The following is a 16,926-nucleotide window of genomic DNA, read 5'->3' as shown; positions in this document are numbered from 1 at the left end:
TTCAAGCCCCTTCCCTGTAAATCCCTCACCCTAACTCGAGGGTGATATGATCTCTATTATAGTATATTAGTTTTGCCTCTTGAACTTCATATAAATAGAACCACACAGAATGTATTCTTCTGAGGCTGACTTTTTTGGCACAACATAACGTTTGTGAGATTCACGTATGTTATCACATGTTCCAGTAGTTTGTTCTTCTTTATAAATATGCTGAGTACTCCTTTGTGTGGATTTACTGCAATTTACCATGTTGAAGAACATATGTCTAAAGTTTTTGACTGTTATGAAGAAAACTTAAAGCACTTTGATAAGAGACATTAACAATAACACACTATAATTAAGCTCTAGTTGGGGTCAGGTAGAGGCTGTTATTCAGATGGATGAACTTATTTAATTGCCTATTAAATATGATTTTATTTTTTTTCTTTTTCTTTGTTTTGCCTAACATGTGTTTTCTTATCATGTATTTTCTCACTTTTCATTCTCCAGCAATAATTTGATTTTATCTTACAATCTCTTTTTTATGTTAAGTCTAGGCTTTGAGAAACAAAGTTGAGAGATGATGTATGAATATTGATTGCAGACAAGGTTGAGAGGAGAGAATACAGAATAATTTCTGATGAAAAATAACATGTACCTGAAAAGAGCTATTTGTCTAAGGAGTAAGAGTGTATGACGTGTGTGTGTGTTTGTGTGTATGAGAGAGAGAGAGAGAGTGTGCACATATGCACATGCATATATGTCTGTTTTGATTTAGCGTTATATTTACAAAAAAAACAAAAAAAATCTTTAAAAATTATTAGCAGTCTCTTCAGCCTTGAAAAAATCCCATTGAAATAAATTTGGTAATCTGTGGGGTCCTCTGAATAATATAAAGCAGTTTAGAAAGAAGATGGAAAAGGAATAGGCATGGACAAAAAGGGCGAGAGGAGGGAGAGGACAGAAAGAGAAAGAGAGGAAGAGGAGGGTGTAGGATGTAACTGAGTCATACTGTGCCCTCACATGACCCAATTTTTTTCTTTAAAATAGAGATCTTGCTTAAGGCCTTACTCATTCTATTACGCATGTAAAGTTGTTCCCCATTAACTATTCTATGATACCTACTGAACAATGATGGTTGGATAAAGACTCTCCCATTTTTATCAACATTACAGATTTTGGAACAAGGAAGAAATATTTGTTGGTGGAAGAATAATGAACCCTTGGTAAAGGATCTCTCAAATTGATCATATTAGGAATTTTCTTTTTTCCTTCATTTAAAAAATTTCTGGTTTTCAGACATGTTTGAATGAAAGTTTAATCCAATCCTATTTGTGCTTAGACCAGATGACTGACACAAAAGGGAGATAATGAATATGAACTATATTGACAATTATATTTGGCAGTTAATTTGGTGATTATCATCCATAGTTGTAATTATATCCATGCAACACCTTTGAAAAGTCAGAGGTGTCCTTAGTCCCCTGTATTAAGAGATGTATATCTTACTTCTGTTCTTTGAGTTAACTGATAATCTTGGCCTTAAACTTGCCTGTTTTTATTTTAATTAAAAAAATATATATATTTTTGAGGCCCACTGATGGCACTTGTCAGTCTCTATTTTCTTCTTTAGACAGTGGGTCAATCCCTTAACCTCACAACCTGGATCTAACCAGCTTAAATTCTGGTTATGAAGGTAGTTATTTGTGAAATTCTGAGGTTGTGAAAAGGAAGAATCTTAGAGGATCTGATGGAGATACAGAAGGGAATTTTGACCTATAGAAGTAAAATGTCTGTTTAGTTTGTCGAGAGACCAGCAGTCATGTTTTTTGATTTGTAGTGATTATAGAGAGGAGAGACTAAAGGAGAGGAGATTAAAATGGATTAATTCTGATTAATGATAGGAGAAATAGAATAAAATATTCTTGTTAGAAGAAGGGACTACCTGCCTTCTGTGTTTCAGTTACTTTGCTAAATGCTGACCTCATTTAGTCTTTGTAACATCCTGGACAGAGGGTTATTTTTTTTTTTTTTTTTTTTTACAAATCAGAGAATTCTAGCTCTGAGGGGCTAAGTGACTATGGTGATACAGTGAGTATGGAGCTTATCCAGCCTTCAAAGCCAGAGCTCTCTAACTCTAGAGCTTGTGGTAGAGTTTCCATTCTCCATTCTTTACACACTAACTCCATTCTGCCCCTGAGGCTTTACAGGAACTCAGTGACAGATTGGGGATTAATATCTACAGCTCCTGAGTACTCTCATGCCTGTGAACTTTAGACTTTGTGATCCAGAGACCACTGTGAAGGGCAGGAGCACTCAGATGATGGAAACTCCACATGCCCCTACCAAATGTAAGCACTACCTTTTAGAATCCAGGCTCTAGGATGACTGGTATATTTGTTCATTTTGTTCACTCCCAAATCCCCAGAACCTAGACTAGTGGTTGGTATTAATTAGAAGCTCAATAAACGTTTGTCAAATGAATAATGAGGGAATGCCCATAGGATAGGTTGGCCCTGTTTGATGAATAGAGGCTGAGCCAGGCAGGAGGTCCTGGCAGGACAGGAGGAAGGGGACCTGGGAACAGACATTTGTATTTTCTGGGCAGGGACTCAGGGGCACGATTTTGGTTTCTCGGAGAAGTGGTCAGTACACAGTAAAGTAGGGTCCACTGGGAGAAGGGACCTAGTTAGGGGGGCATGTGGGCTGGAACTGGGTCTGGGGAGCAGAGCATCACAGGGCCCAGGGCCACATCAGTGTGGGGATAAATTAGTGCCCACTGGGTTGAGCTGCTTAATTAGAGCCCTGATGTTCTCTCTGCTTAGAGATAAGATTAGATTCAGACCTAAAGCTTCCAGCTATGGAACTGATGGATGCAAGGGCAAGGAGGCGAGCTGTCATTGAAGGATCCATGGACCACTTTCTTTACTTATGTCCACTATGTGTTAGGAAAAATGAAACCTGTGGGAATGTTCAGGTGTTTTGTTTGTTCAACATTGTCTTACTAATCAAGTTCCTTGAGATCAAAGGAACGTGATTGATGTCCATTAAACTTTTTCTAGTATGATTATAGGTTAAAGCTGTGTATTCACTTAATTTTATATGATTGTATCTTACTGCAAACATTTTAGAAATATTAGTTTTTTCAACCATTATTAGTTTTCATTGTCATTGATTATAATATTTCATTATGTGAGTGTAACATAATTTTTTTTTTTTTTTTTTTTTTTTAGTGTAACATAATTTAGTTAATTGTCATACTGTTCAATCTTTAGTTGTTTCTGTTTTTTTCCCTACTCTTATAAGTAATGCTAAAGTAGAATTCATGGATGTAGCCTGTTTCATTCTTTGAACTATTTTCTCAAGGTACATTCCCAGAACATACTTTCAGGGTCAAAGGCTTTAAACTTTTATATTTTTTGGTAGCTCTTTATGAATGTTGCCTATTTCCTTTCTAAGAGAGCTGACTAGTTTACAGCGACAGCAAAAATGTGCTAGGGGCCATGGCCTACTGTACCTTGACCTGAATGTTTGATGTTAATTTTTTTAATCAGTAGTCATAAAATGCTCTTATTTTAGTTTATATTTATTTGATAATTAGTGAGGTATCAAATATATTTTCTATTTTTGTATGTTGTGTTTGTTCTTTTCCAAATTGTCCCTGATTATATCTTTTACTTTTAGAATATTTGATGCAAAAAGAAAGCAACCTTATGCTTATTGTGAATGATCTGGCATAGACCGTCATCTTGTGAGGGAGAAAGGAAATCGTGGCATTTCATTGTAATGGGATTGAATGTTCAAACTAAGAACAAAAGCCTTGAATTAGCGCTAATGTGCTACTCTGGTCATGTGCCAGGCACTGTGTTGAATGGTTGACCAACTTTTTAAATTTTTTCAACAACTCTGCAAGGTAGGTGCTGTCTTCATTGTACATTTGAGCCACTGTTGACTAAGTTGGAGACTTTAGAGAAAACTTGGGTTAAAAATAATGGAAGAAGCAGCTGTAAAAAGGGTAATATAGGAGAGGGGGCTTTCATCCTGCCTGAAAGCCATATTGCCCCCATATTTCTTCTTCCAGTGCTACCTTTGCCTTTCTCCTTCATTTATTATATCATTGGAAATCACATCAATTACAGACGTGTTCTGCTTAAGAGTCAGCCTCTTTTAAAACTTTAAATACCTCTGGAAGGAATTTGTCCTAGAAGGTGATGTGTTATTAACTCTTAATATGAATTAATAATAAGATGGCTTTCCTTTTGACCCTGCTGGCAGTAGCTAGCCCAAGGGATGGAGCTTGGGTGGGGGGGGAGGGTGTTCAGAGGGGGAGGTGAGATAGGTGTATTTAGAGGATGAAACACTTAGCAGGAAAGGCAGATCTGGGTGGAGAATCATAGCTGGGTACACAGCACAGAGAACTGGCTGCCTGTGGCCCAGCTTTAGGGCTTTGAGATGTAGAAGTGCGAATGAGGTGGCGGGATGCCAATGACAAACACTTCCTATTTCAAAACTCTGTCCCCGGCCAGGCCTACATCCCAGAAAGAGGAAGGAAACTTTCTTCTTCCTTCTCTGCACCCACTGCCCCCTGAGGTCATAGCAGTCAAGTAGTAATATGTTCATTGCTATTGTGGTTTATAACTATTTTTAATACTGTTTCTATGAGTAAATGTGCAATGAGTGTCATGTAGCCAGTTGAAAAAATAAACTTTTGGAACATGACTTATTTATAAATTGGGGACTAAATGCGGATTTTAGAAGACATATGCTAATGAAAGTTATAGGTTATATTTCATAATGAGGCTTTTTTAGTCTAACAACATATAGCTTCTTTAACTTTGGGGATAATTTCTACCCTCTGCTCTTGCCCTTCGGACAGCTGTTTACATGTTTTCACGTCATTCCTGGCACACAAGGCCCTGGCACTTTAAATAAACAGGTGCTTCTGATATAAGATGGCTGGGAAATTAATAAAAATTTGCTTTTTAGCAGTACACTGACCGTAACGTTAATAGGGACTGAGCTGTGAGCATCGTGTTTGCATGTTTTCCTAGACATCTGGAAATCTTACATCTATGGAATAATCAGATGCCATGGTAGTATCTTCTAATAAACACCCTGCTAATGGCTTAGGATTTAAAAGATTTACTACATAAATTATTTCCCCCTATGGAGTAAGTACCCAAGCTGAAAATAAGCTACAGATCCTAATAGCCAAGCAGAAGGAGTGTACTTGTCTAAGTGAAACATCTTATATGTAATTTGGCTTGTCAGACAACGTGAAGTAGGATGAAAGCTTCTTACTTTAAAATGTGCAGCTGGTGTAAGAGTGTCATATGGGTGCTCATTGTTTGGCTTGGGTGTCTTCCGTGCCAAGTGTTCTACTTGTCTTCAGGAGTCAGCGGTAGCTTTCCCCCAACTTCTTTGTTCATTGCAGAAAACATCTCCACAGTATAAAATGTTTAGGCTTTATGTGTCTCCATATGTTGGAAATCAACATATCTAGATGGAAAATTTTTTTTCTGTTTAACAGAATGATAGCATATGGAGTTAAGTTTATTTAATCAGCCGGCATGTTCTTTTACTTCATGTTTCTCCGAGCACTTAAAGAGATTACTATTCACATGAACAAGAAGAGGAATGTGTAGAACCTCTTACTGTTCTACAAAACACTAGCTTTATGACTAAAGGCCTTTCAGCTTCATGGTACTCAGAGGACAGGCCAAACTGAGGCAGTTTATGGTGAATGGTGGGTGATAGTCACTAAATAAACAGCTCACTTACCATTGCTGTATTGGCTAGAATTCTAGAGGTCCAGAAAGGCATTTCTTTACTTACTTCTCCCTGACTTCCTTTAGAATAATATGTGACCATTTAAATGGTGCATATTCATGATTGAAAATTTAGAAAATACAAATAAAAAGAAGAAAATAGAAAGCCTCCATACCACTGTTAACCAGACAGAACATCCCCATTAACAATTGTGGAATATTCCTCTAGTACTGTCTCTGTGTTTATGTGTATGTGTGCTTACAAAAAAGGGGACTGTTTAGAAATTAGCTTTTTATACTGAATATATTAGGAACATTCTTCCTAGTCATTAACTATTTATCTACTATATCTCTTTTAATTCAGTGGGCCCTCCATATCTTCAGGTTCCACATGTGCGGATTCAACCAACCAGAGGTTAAAAATATTAAAATAAAAAAATTCCAGGAAGTTCCAAAAAGCTGTGTGCTGGTAACTATTCACATAGCATTTAAATTGTATTTACAGCTATTTACATAACATTTACATTGTATTAGGTATTATAATTAATCTATAGATGATTTGAAGTATATAGGAGGATATGTGTAGGTTATACGCAAATACTACACCATTTTATGTAAGGGACTTGAGCATCTGTGGATTTTGGTATCCTTGGAGGGTCCTGAAACCAGTCCCTAGTGGAAACCGAGGGACATCTGTGCTTACAAAGTATTCAATTTTATTGATAATATAGAATTTGCATAATCTACCCATTGTTATTGGACATGTAAGTTCTTTTCAATTTTCAATATTATAAACAGCACTGTAATTAATATTATAACTAAATATATCCACATTCACAGTTTGTTCCATGTGTAGTATAATAGACTGGGGTTCCCCCGAAAGCAAAGCTTTTGGGCAGTTAGTTTATTTAGAAAGTGATCCAAGAGAGTGACAGTGAGTAAATGGGGGATTTGAATTGAAAAGGAGGGAAAACCATTTCAAAATGTGGTATAGATATAAATGTGACATGTTTATTTTCACCAGGACCTTTTGAGGAGCCTTATGAAATGTGTCTCAGAGCTATCTGCTTGGGGAAGAAAATGGGGAAGCATTTATCTGTCATCTTCCTTTGAACCATTCTCCACTGGTCCAAGGTGGTCCCACAAGCATTGTTTCCCCTGTGCTTCCAGGTTGTGCAGGTGTGGGTCCCTAAGTGCCCCCCCCCAGTAGGCAGCCAAAGACAGGTATGGTAGGGGTTGGGGTGAGGCACTGTTAAGTTACATCTTCACAAAGGTGAACAAGTCCTACTTGCACTTGGTTGTTGCAGTGGTAGCTTGAACAAGAGGTGGGACTGAGAGGATTTGCAGTAGGACACAAGTGTCCCATATACATTTTAGAAGAGTATTTCTGGGTCAAAAGACATCCAAAATTGTATCTCTTAAAATACAAATACCCCCCAGAGTAACAAATTAATTTACTTTCAGGTTGATTTATTTATTAAGCACCTATATATTCTGCTGCTACCTGAGGATACAACAGAGGGTAGAACAGATGTGACTACTGTCTCAGAGTATATGTTCTTTTGCAGGGATAGAGAGAGTCAATGTGGGAACAGATACGTAAAGATTGATTCTGACATTGCTGAATGTTACAAAGCAAATGAAATGGAGCAATGCTGTTAGTAGTGACCTGCAGGAACTGAGACCCTGGTGAGAGCACCAGGGTCTGAGTGGAGAGCATCAGGGTTGATGGAATAGAATTCAGGGTGAAACGTAGGAGGAGTCTGTAGGAAGGAGTGGTGAGGGCCAGCCCCAAGACAAACTGCCTACTTTACATTTTTTCTTAGGGCTTGGCATACCCAAGAGAGATGTTTTAGCTTTTGGAATGTCGTCCTCTCTCAATATATACACTGTATGGGAATTAATCACTTTTAGATTCCTAGAATATATCATTAACATTCAGACTATATTGCCAATATAATTGCTTTTTCTTTGACATTTTGGAATACACTTCAGGATCTTAGAGTGCCTTAGGATTTTTAAAATCAATCTCAGAGTTAATACTAGTGAAGCATATTGAAAAGGAAACAAATGGAAATTTTCCATTAGATCACAGTGCTTTGTGGCTATGAAGGTTTATTGTATCAATATGCTTCCATTTCGACCTGAACCAAGATGGCGGAGTAGAAGGACGTGCTCTCACTCCCTCTTGTGAGAACACCAGAATCACAACTAGCTGCTGGACAATCACCGACAGGAAAACACTGGAACTCACCAAAAAAGATACCCCACATCCAAAGACAAAGGAGAAGCCACAATAAGACGGTAGGAGTGGCGCAGTCACAGTAAAATCAAATCCCATAACTGTTGGGTGGGTGACTCACAGACTGGAGAACACTTATACCACAGAAGTCCACCCACTGGAGTGAAGGTTCTGAGCCCCACGTCAGGCTTCCCAACCTGGGGGTCCGGCAACGGGAGGAAGAATTCCTAGAGAATCAGACTTTGAATGCTAGTGGGATTTGATTGCAGGACTTCGACAGGACTGGGGGAAACAGAGACTCCACTCTTGGAGGGCACACACAAAGTAGTGTGCGCATCAGGACCCAGGGGAAGGAGCAATGACCCCAGGGGAGACTGAACCAGACCTACCTGCTAGTGTTGGAGGCTCTCCTGCAGAGGCGGGGGTTGACTGTGGCTCACCGTGAGGACAAGGACACTGTCAGCAGAACTTCTGGGAAGTACTCCTTGGCATGCGCCCTCCCGGAGTCTGCCATTAGCCCCACCAAAGAGCCCAGGTAGGCTCCAGTGTTGGGTTGCCTCAGGCCAAACAACCAACAAGGAGGGAACCCAGCCGCACCCATCAGCAGTCAAGCGGATTAAAGTTTACTGAGCTCTGCCCACCAGAGCAGCAGTCAGCTCTACCCACCACCAGTCCCTCCCATCAGGAAACTTGCACAAGCCTCTTAGATAGCCTCATCCACCAGAGGGCAGACAGCAGAAGCAAGAAGAACTACAATCCTGCAGCCTGTGGAACAAAAACCAGATTCACAGAAAGATAGACAAGATGAAAAGGCAAAGGGCTATGTACCAGATGAAGGAACAAGTTAAAACCCTAGAAAAAAAACTAAATGAAGTGGAGATAGGCAACCTTCCAGAAAAAAAAATTCAGAATAATGATAGTGAAGATGATGCAGGACCTCGGAAAAAGAATGGAGGCAAAGATCGAGAAGATGAAAGAAATGTTTAACAAAGACCTAGAAGAATTAAAGAACAAACAAACAGAGATGAACAATACAACAACTGAAATGAAAACTACACTAGAAGGAATCAATAGCAGAATAACTGAGGCAGAAGAACGGATAAGTGACCTGGAAGACAGAATGGTGGAATTCACTGCTGCGGAACAGAATAAAGAATGAAAAGAAATGAAGACAGCCTAAGAGACCGCTCAGACAACATTAAACGCACCAACATTCGCATTATAAGGGTCCCAGAAGAAGAAGAGAGAGAGAAAGGACCAGATAAAATATTTGAAGAGATTATAGTCGAAAACTTCCCTAACATGGGAAAGGAAATAGCCACCTAAGTCCAGGAAGCTCAGTGAGTCCCATACAGGATAAACCCAAGGAGAAACACACCGAGACACATAGTAATCAAATTGGCAAAAATTAAAGACAAAGAAAAATTATTGAAAGCAGCAAGGGAAAAACAACAAGTAACATACAAGGGAACTCCCATAAGGTTAACAGCTGATTTCTCAGCAGAAACTCTACAAGCCAGAAGGGAGTGGCAAGATATACTTAAAGTGATGAAAGGGAAGAACCTACAACCAAGATTACTCTACCCAGCAAGGATCTCATTCAGATTCGATGGAGAAACCAAAAGGTTTACAGACAAGCAAAAGCTAAGAGAATTCAGCACCACCAAACCAGCTCTACAACAGATGCTAGGAACTTCTCTAAGTGGGAAACACAAGAGAAGAAAAGGACCTAAAAACACGAACCTAAAACAATTAAGAAAATAGTCATAGGAGCATACATATCAAAAATTACCTTAAACGTGAATGGATTAAATGCTTCAACCAAAAGACACAGGCTTGCTGAATGGATACAAAAACAAGACCCATATATATGCTATCTACAAGAGACCCACTTCAGACCTAGGGGCACATACAGACTGAAAGTGAGAGGGTGGAAAAAGATATTCCATGCAAATGGAAATCAAAAGAAAGCTGGAGTAGCAATACTCATATCAGATAAAATCGACTTTAAAATAAAGAATGTTACAAGAGACAAGGAAGGACACTACATAATGATCAAGGGATCAATCCAAGAAGAAGATACAACAATTATAAATCTATATGCACCCAACATAGGAGCACCTCAATACATAAGGCAACTGCTAACAGCTATAAAAGAGGAAATCGACAGTAACACAATAATAGTGGGGGACTTTAACACCTCACTTACACCAATGGACAGATCATCCAAAATGAAAATAAATAAGGAAACAGAAGCTTTAAATGACACAATAGACCAGATAGATTTAATTGATATTTATAGGACATTCCATCCAAAACCAGCAGATTACAATTTCTTCTCAAGTGTGCATGGAACATCCTCCAGGATAGATTACATCTTGGGTCACAAATCAAGCCTCAGTAAATTTAAGAAAATTGAAATCATATCAATCATCTTTTCTGACCACAACGCTATGAGATTAAAAGTGAATTACAGGGGAAAAAACGTAAAAAACACAAACACATGGAGGCCAAACAGTTCGTTACTAAATAACCAAGAGATCACTGAAGAAATCAAAGAGGAAATCAGAAAATACCTAGGGACAAATGACAGTGAAAACACGAATGTCCAAAACCTATGGGATGCAGCAAAAGCAGTTCTAAGAGGGAAGTTTATAGCTATACAAACCTACCTCAAGAAACAAGAAAAATCTCAAACAAAAAATCTAACCTTACACCTAAAGGAACTAGAGAAAGAAGAACAAACAAAACCCAAAGTTAGCAGAAGGAAAGAAATCATAAAGATCAGAGCAGAAATAAATGAAATAGAAACAAAGAAAACAATAGCAAAGATCAATAAAACTAAAAGCTGGTTCTTTGAGAAGATAAGCAAAATTGATAAACCATTAGCCAGGCTCATCAAGAAAAAGAGGGAGAGGACTCAAATCAATCAAATTAGAAATGAAAAAGGAGAAGTTACAACAGACACCACAGAAATACAAAGCATCCTAAGAGACTACTACAAGCAAATCTATGCCAATAAAATGGACAACCTGGAAGAAATGGACAAATTCTTAGAAAGGTATAATCTTCCAAGACTGAACCAGGAAGAAATAGAAAATATAAACAGCCCAATCACAGGTAATGAAATCGAAACTATGATGAAAAATCTTCCAACAAACAAAAGTCCAGGACCAGATGGCTTCACAGGTGAATTCTATCAAACATTTAGAGAAGAGCTAACACCCATCCTTCTCAAACTCTTCCAGAAAATTGCAGAGGAAGGAACACTCCCAAAGTCATTCTATGAGGCCACCATCACCCTGATACCAAAACCAGACAAAGATACTACAAGAAAATAAAATTACAGACCAATATCACTGATGAATATAGATGCAAAAATCCTCAACAAAATACTAGCAAACAGAATCCAACAACTCATTAAAGGATCATACACCATGATCAAGTGGGATTTATCCCAGGGATGCAAGGATTCTTCAGTGTATGCAAATCAATCAATGTGATATACCATATTAAGAAATTGAAGAATAAAAACTATATGATCATCTTCATAGATGCAGAAAAAGCTTTTGACAAAAGTCAACACCTATTATAAAAACTCTCCAGAAATTGGGCATAGAGGGAGCCTACCTCAACATAATAAAGGTCATATATGACAGACCCACAGCAAACATCATTCTCAATGGTGAAAAACTGAAAGCATTTCCTCTAAGATCAAGAACAAGACAAGGATGTCCACTCTCACCACTATTATTCAACATAGTTTTGGAAGTCCTAGCCGCGGCAGTCAGAGAAGATAAAGAATTAAAAGGAATATAAATTGGAAAAGAAGAAGTGAAACTGTCACTGTTTGCAGACCACATGGTACTATACATGGAGAATCCTAAAGATGCCACCAGATAACTACTAGAGCTAATCAATGAATTTGGTAAAGTTGCAGGATACAAAATTAATGCACAGAAATCTCTTGCATTCCTATACACCAATGATGAAAAATCTGGAAGAGAAATTAAGGAAACACTCCCATTTACCACTGCAACAAAAAGAATAATATACCTAGGAATAAACCTGCCTAAGGAGACAAAAGACCTGTGTGCAGAAAACTATAAGACACTGATGAAAGAAATTAAAGATGATACCAACAGATGGAGAGATATACCATGTTCTTGGATTGGAAGAATCAATGTGAAAATGACTATACTACTCAAAGCAATCTACAGATTCAATGTGATCCCTATCAAATTACCAATCGCATTTTTAAAGGAACTAGAACAAAAAATCTTAAAATTTGTATGGAGACACAAAAGACCCCAAATAGCCAAAGCAGTCTTGAGGGAAAAAAACAGAGCTGGAGGAATCAGACTCCCTGACTTCAGACTATACTACAAAGCTACAGTAATCAAGACAATATGGTACTGGCACAAAAACAGAGATATAGATCAATGGAACAGGATAGAAATCCCAGAGATAAACCCACTCACCTATGGTCAACTCATCTATGACAAAGGAGGCAAGGATATACAATGGAGAAAAGACAGTGTCTTCAATAAGTGGTGCTGGGAAAACTGGACAGCTACATGTAAAAGAATGAAATTAGAACACTCCCTAACACCATACACAAAAATAAAGTCAAAATGGATTAGAGACCTAAATGGAAGACCAGACACTATAAAACTCTTAGAGGAAAACATAGGAAGAACACTCTTTGACGTAAAGCACAGCAAGATCTTTTTTGATCCATCTCCTAAAGTAATGGAAATAAAAACAAAAATAAACAAATGGGACCTAATGAAACTTCAAAGCTTTTGCACAGCAAAGGAAACCATAAACTAGACAAAAAGACAACCCTCAGAATGGGAGAAAATATTTGGAAACGAATCAATGGACAAAGTTTTAATCTCCAAAATATATAAACAGCTCATGCAGCTCAATATTAAAAAAACAAACAACCCAATCCAAAAACGGGCAGAAAACCTAAATAGACATTTCTCCAAAGAAGACATACAGATGGCCAAGAAGCACATGAAAAGCTGCTCAACATCACTAATTATTAGAGAAATGCAAATCAAAACTACAATGAGGTATCACCTCACACCAGTTAGAATGGGCATCATCAGAAAATCTACAAACAACAAATGCTGGAGAGGGTGTGGAGAAAAGGGAACCCTCTTGCACTGTTGGTGGGAATGTAAATTGATACAGCCACTACAGAGAACAGTATGCAGTTTCCTCAAGAAACTAAAAATAGAATTACCATATGATCCAGCAATCCCACTATTGGGCATATACCCAGAGAAAACCATAATTCAAAAAGACACATGCAGCCTAATGTTCATTGCAGCACTATTTACAATAGCCAGGTTATGGAAGCAACCTAAATGCCCATCGACAGATGAATGGTTAAAGAAGAAGTGGTACGTATATACGATGGAATATTACTCAGCCATAAAGAGGAATGAAATTGGTTCATTTGTAGAGACGTGGATGGATCTAGAGACTGTCATACAGAGTGCAGTAAGTCAGAAAGGGAAAAACAAATATCGTGTATTAACGCATATATGTTGAACCTAGAAAAATGGTACAGATGAACCAGTTTGCAGGGCAGAAATTGAGACACAGATTTAGAGAACAAACGTATGGACACCAAGTGGGGAAAGCCGCGGGGGGGATGTTGGTGGTGGTGTGATGAAATGGGCGATTGGCATTGACATGTGTACACTGATGTGTATAAAATTGATGACTAATAAGAACCTGCTGTATAAAAAAATTAAATTAAATTAAATTAAAAAATTTAAAAAAAAAAGATTAGGAGACCAAGGACCTGAGACCCTGCATACACCGTAATCTTGTCAGCAGCCCCTCCCTTGGGAAGTATTGTTATAAAATGCCTTATCAAATCCTCCTTTGTTGGGACACATAGTTTTTTGAGGCAGGAGCCTGCTGTGTCCCCCTTTGCCTGGCAAAGTAATAAAGCTATCCTTTAAAAAAAAAAAAAAAAAATATATATATATATATATATATATATATACTTCCATTTCATATATGAAGCAGCACTATTCAACTGCTTCTTTAGAGAGCTCAGGAAAATTAGTTTTAGAGACGTAAATTTATTCTTCAGATCTCTTAATTATAATGCCCAAGATATTTTTGTGACCTGAATAGCACATTAAGAAACCACCTCTTCACAATATAGGTGTTTCCCACATTTGTTACTAACTGTACAGTTAATCCACTTTGTAGAAAATAAACCATGGGATTATGATCGCCCCAGATTAAAAAGCACATCTTCCTTTTCAGCGATACGTAAAAACCACAGAAGCCAGAATGATATCAGATATTGAAAGATTAGGATACTAAATCTGATCTCCCAAATCAGTAATTTGTGTGCCACCTTCATGATTTGCTATATTCTGTAGTGCTCATACTATTAAATACTTAATGACTCAGTTTTTGCATAAATTTACTTAAGAATTTATTTTATTGAAATAAATAGATAGTAACTTTAAAGATGTATTCCCAACTATTAACATGAGAATGTTCGTCTGTGCTATCTAAAAGCATTATACCCACTTTGGTTAATACCGCTCTCCTAGCAGATTCAAGCTATCCCATCCAGGTGTGTGACCTTGGGCAAGTTACCAGCTTCTCCCAGCCTCTGTATTCGTTGTGTCTAATGGGGGTAATGAGGTGTTGTTGCCTGTCAAGTGCTTAAGACAGTGCCCGACACAGTAATTAGTCAGTAAACGGAAGCAACTGCATGAATTCGGTTGAAGTGATTTTCGTCTTCATTACTCTTCTGAAAAGAGCAACATTGCAGATTTAGAAATTAGACAAGCACTTCCATTCTGCATCTACAGATGGGGCTCAAGGTAGTGGAAAGAACAATAGACCAAAGAGTTGGTGCATTTTATATCACTAGCTCTGTGCAACTTGGTCAGATCTTTTGGCCTCTCTAGGATTTGGTTTCTTCATCAGACAAATCGGGAGGTTTGATTTGATTTGGTCCCAAGGCATCTGGCTCATAGGCCACCAGCTGTTTGGTTCTGATTGTGGGATATGGTTCATCTGTAATTTGAGCATGTTTTGTTTGGTTGGTTTTTTAGCTGGTTGTCTGATACATAGAGTAATCTGGGCATTTGGTGTGGTCCCAGCTGCTTTCCTGTTTTCATCATGTTAGTAAGCCTGGGCCAATTATTAATTGTTTTTGAAGCTGTATATAATTATTTAATAATTATGAGCTGTTGAGGTTTAATCCTAATAAAATTACATCATAAAACTGAGGCATTTTTGAAGGATTTACTGATAAAAGGAAAATATAAATAAATACATTTTACACGTTACTAACATTTAAGGTGTACTTAATATATGTTTGGCAGGCATGGAACCACTTGACGCATCATTGCCATCAATAAAAAATTATATGTGAATCTCTAGCCATGTGGCCTACAATTAAAATAACTTTTATATCTCTGGCCTACATGACTTGCCATATCCTTTCCAGATCTGGGATTCTACAGCTTTATGAGTTTCAGTCTCCTGATAGGGTAGATCTAGACTTGGTAGTGATGAAGGTGAAGTCAAGGAAGCAAAATAAATTTTTTAAAGTCTGCTATAGCTGCTTTTTTAGATGGATGTGTATATAAATATGGGTGTGTATGTGTATGTCAGCATAGTATGAACCAATTGCTGATTTTTTTCCCTTAAGAATATATCTTGGAAATTTTCCCATTCATATAGTTTCCTCATTCTTTTGAGTGGTTGCAGTGTTCCATCGAATGGATGATCACCAGTGTTTAACCAGTCTCCTTACGGTGGACATTTAGGCTTTTTTCTAACTTCTGCTATTACCCACAATAATGCTCTAATGAATGTCTTGTGTGTGTGAGCTTTTGTGCATATGTTAGTGTATCTGTAGGTTAAATTGCTGGGTTGGAGGATATGTGCATTTGTAATTTTGATTAAGTAGACAAATTGCTCTTCATGGAGGTTGAACCAGTGTACACACCCACCAACAATGCGTGAGTGAACCTGCTTCTGCTTGGCTGCTTTCCCCCTCAAGGATCCCTGTCTTTCTGTATTACAAAGGAATTTGAGTACTACTGTATTATACTTTGTCGTCTCTGGGAAAATGCTGATTAGGTGGGTGATCATTACTATTGATATTTGTGCAAATTTCACAGAGATTGAATCTTACGCTGAAGACCACTTAGCTATATGTATTTGCTGAATTAAATGGCTGCACAGTTAAGCATCTTGGAATGTACTTTATGTTACTTCAGAGCACAATTATACCAGTGTAGAAAAACTCCAACTTGAAAATTGTCAGCAACTAAAGCCTTCCATGGAGATTCATTCCCATAACATAATGAAACACACTATATATATTATACAAAAGATTCGGCTATAAACAGAATTATTTACACTTTATTTTTCTTAAATTTAGAAGGAAAAGACATTATCACCAGATACTGTTTCCTTGTTTTCAGAGAAAACTAATATTAGTTGGTGGAGTTGGAGTAAAACACAAAGAGTTGTCCTCTTAGTCCTTGCTTCATAACCATTTGATTGTGTACATGCGGGCCCACAGCCTTTAGATCTGAGAGTTAAAGCTGCTGTGGTTCCTTTAAGAAAATAGAGCAGTTTGTGTTACAGAAAGATACGAATGTACTCTTTCTCTTCCGCATTTGGGACTTACTACATACATTTAGGAAAATTGTAAAGGATATTCAAAACTACTATCTCTTTTCTCTTTTTCTCTTTGGGCTGCAGCTTGGCATATATGAAAGTCAGTTCCTGAAGGAACTTAGATCTTATTTATTTTTTACGCTAATATGCCAATGTGACCTTTTCTTAAATTGACTATTCTGATAGTTTTTTTTTTTCCCTTTGGCTTTTATAGAAGGACTTGAAACTTCTTTTTTATGAAGTTTTATGAAG

At 37.6% G+C, this 16,926-nt stretch overlaps 1 protein-coding gene and 1 long non-coding RNA gene across 8 annotated transcripts in view; one reads left to right on the top strand and one right to left on the bottom strand.

Annotated features, from left to right (window-relative positions):
• LOC309628314 overlaps positions 1-16,926 on the bottom strand; it is an 882,984-nt gene that overhangs the window by 317,713 nt on the left and 548,345 nt on the right. The gene's annotated exons all lie outside the window — the stretch shown is intronic.
• KLHL2 (kelch like family member 2) overlaps positions 1-16,926 on the top strand; it is a 126,030-nt gene that overhangs the window by 53,791 nt on the left and 55,313 nt on the right. Inside the window, exon 1 of one of the 7 annotated variants that reach the window (XM_082391143.1) lies at positions 3,664-3,892. The exons of the other annotated variants lie outside the window; for them this stretch is intronic. Within the exon in view, the coding sequence (XP_082247269.1) occupies positions 3,851-3,892 (42 nt within the window). The 5' untranslated portion in view covers positions 3,664-3,850. Of the gene's footprint in view, positions 1-3,663; positions 3,893-16,926 lie in introns of those variants that run through there. 7 annotated transcript variants of the gene reach the window in all.

This window comes from Balaenoptera borealis, assembly GCF_965194805.1.
Source record: "Balaenoptera borealis genome assembly, chromosome: 4".
NCBI lineage: Eukaryota > Metazoa > Chordata > Mammalia > Artiodactyla > Balaenopteridae > Balaenoptera > Balaenoptera borealis.
This window is presented reverse-complemented; position numbering and strand designations above follow the sequence as displayed.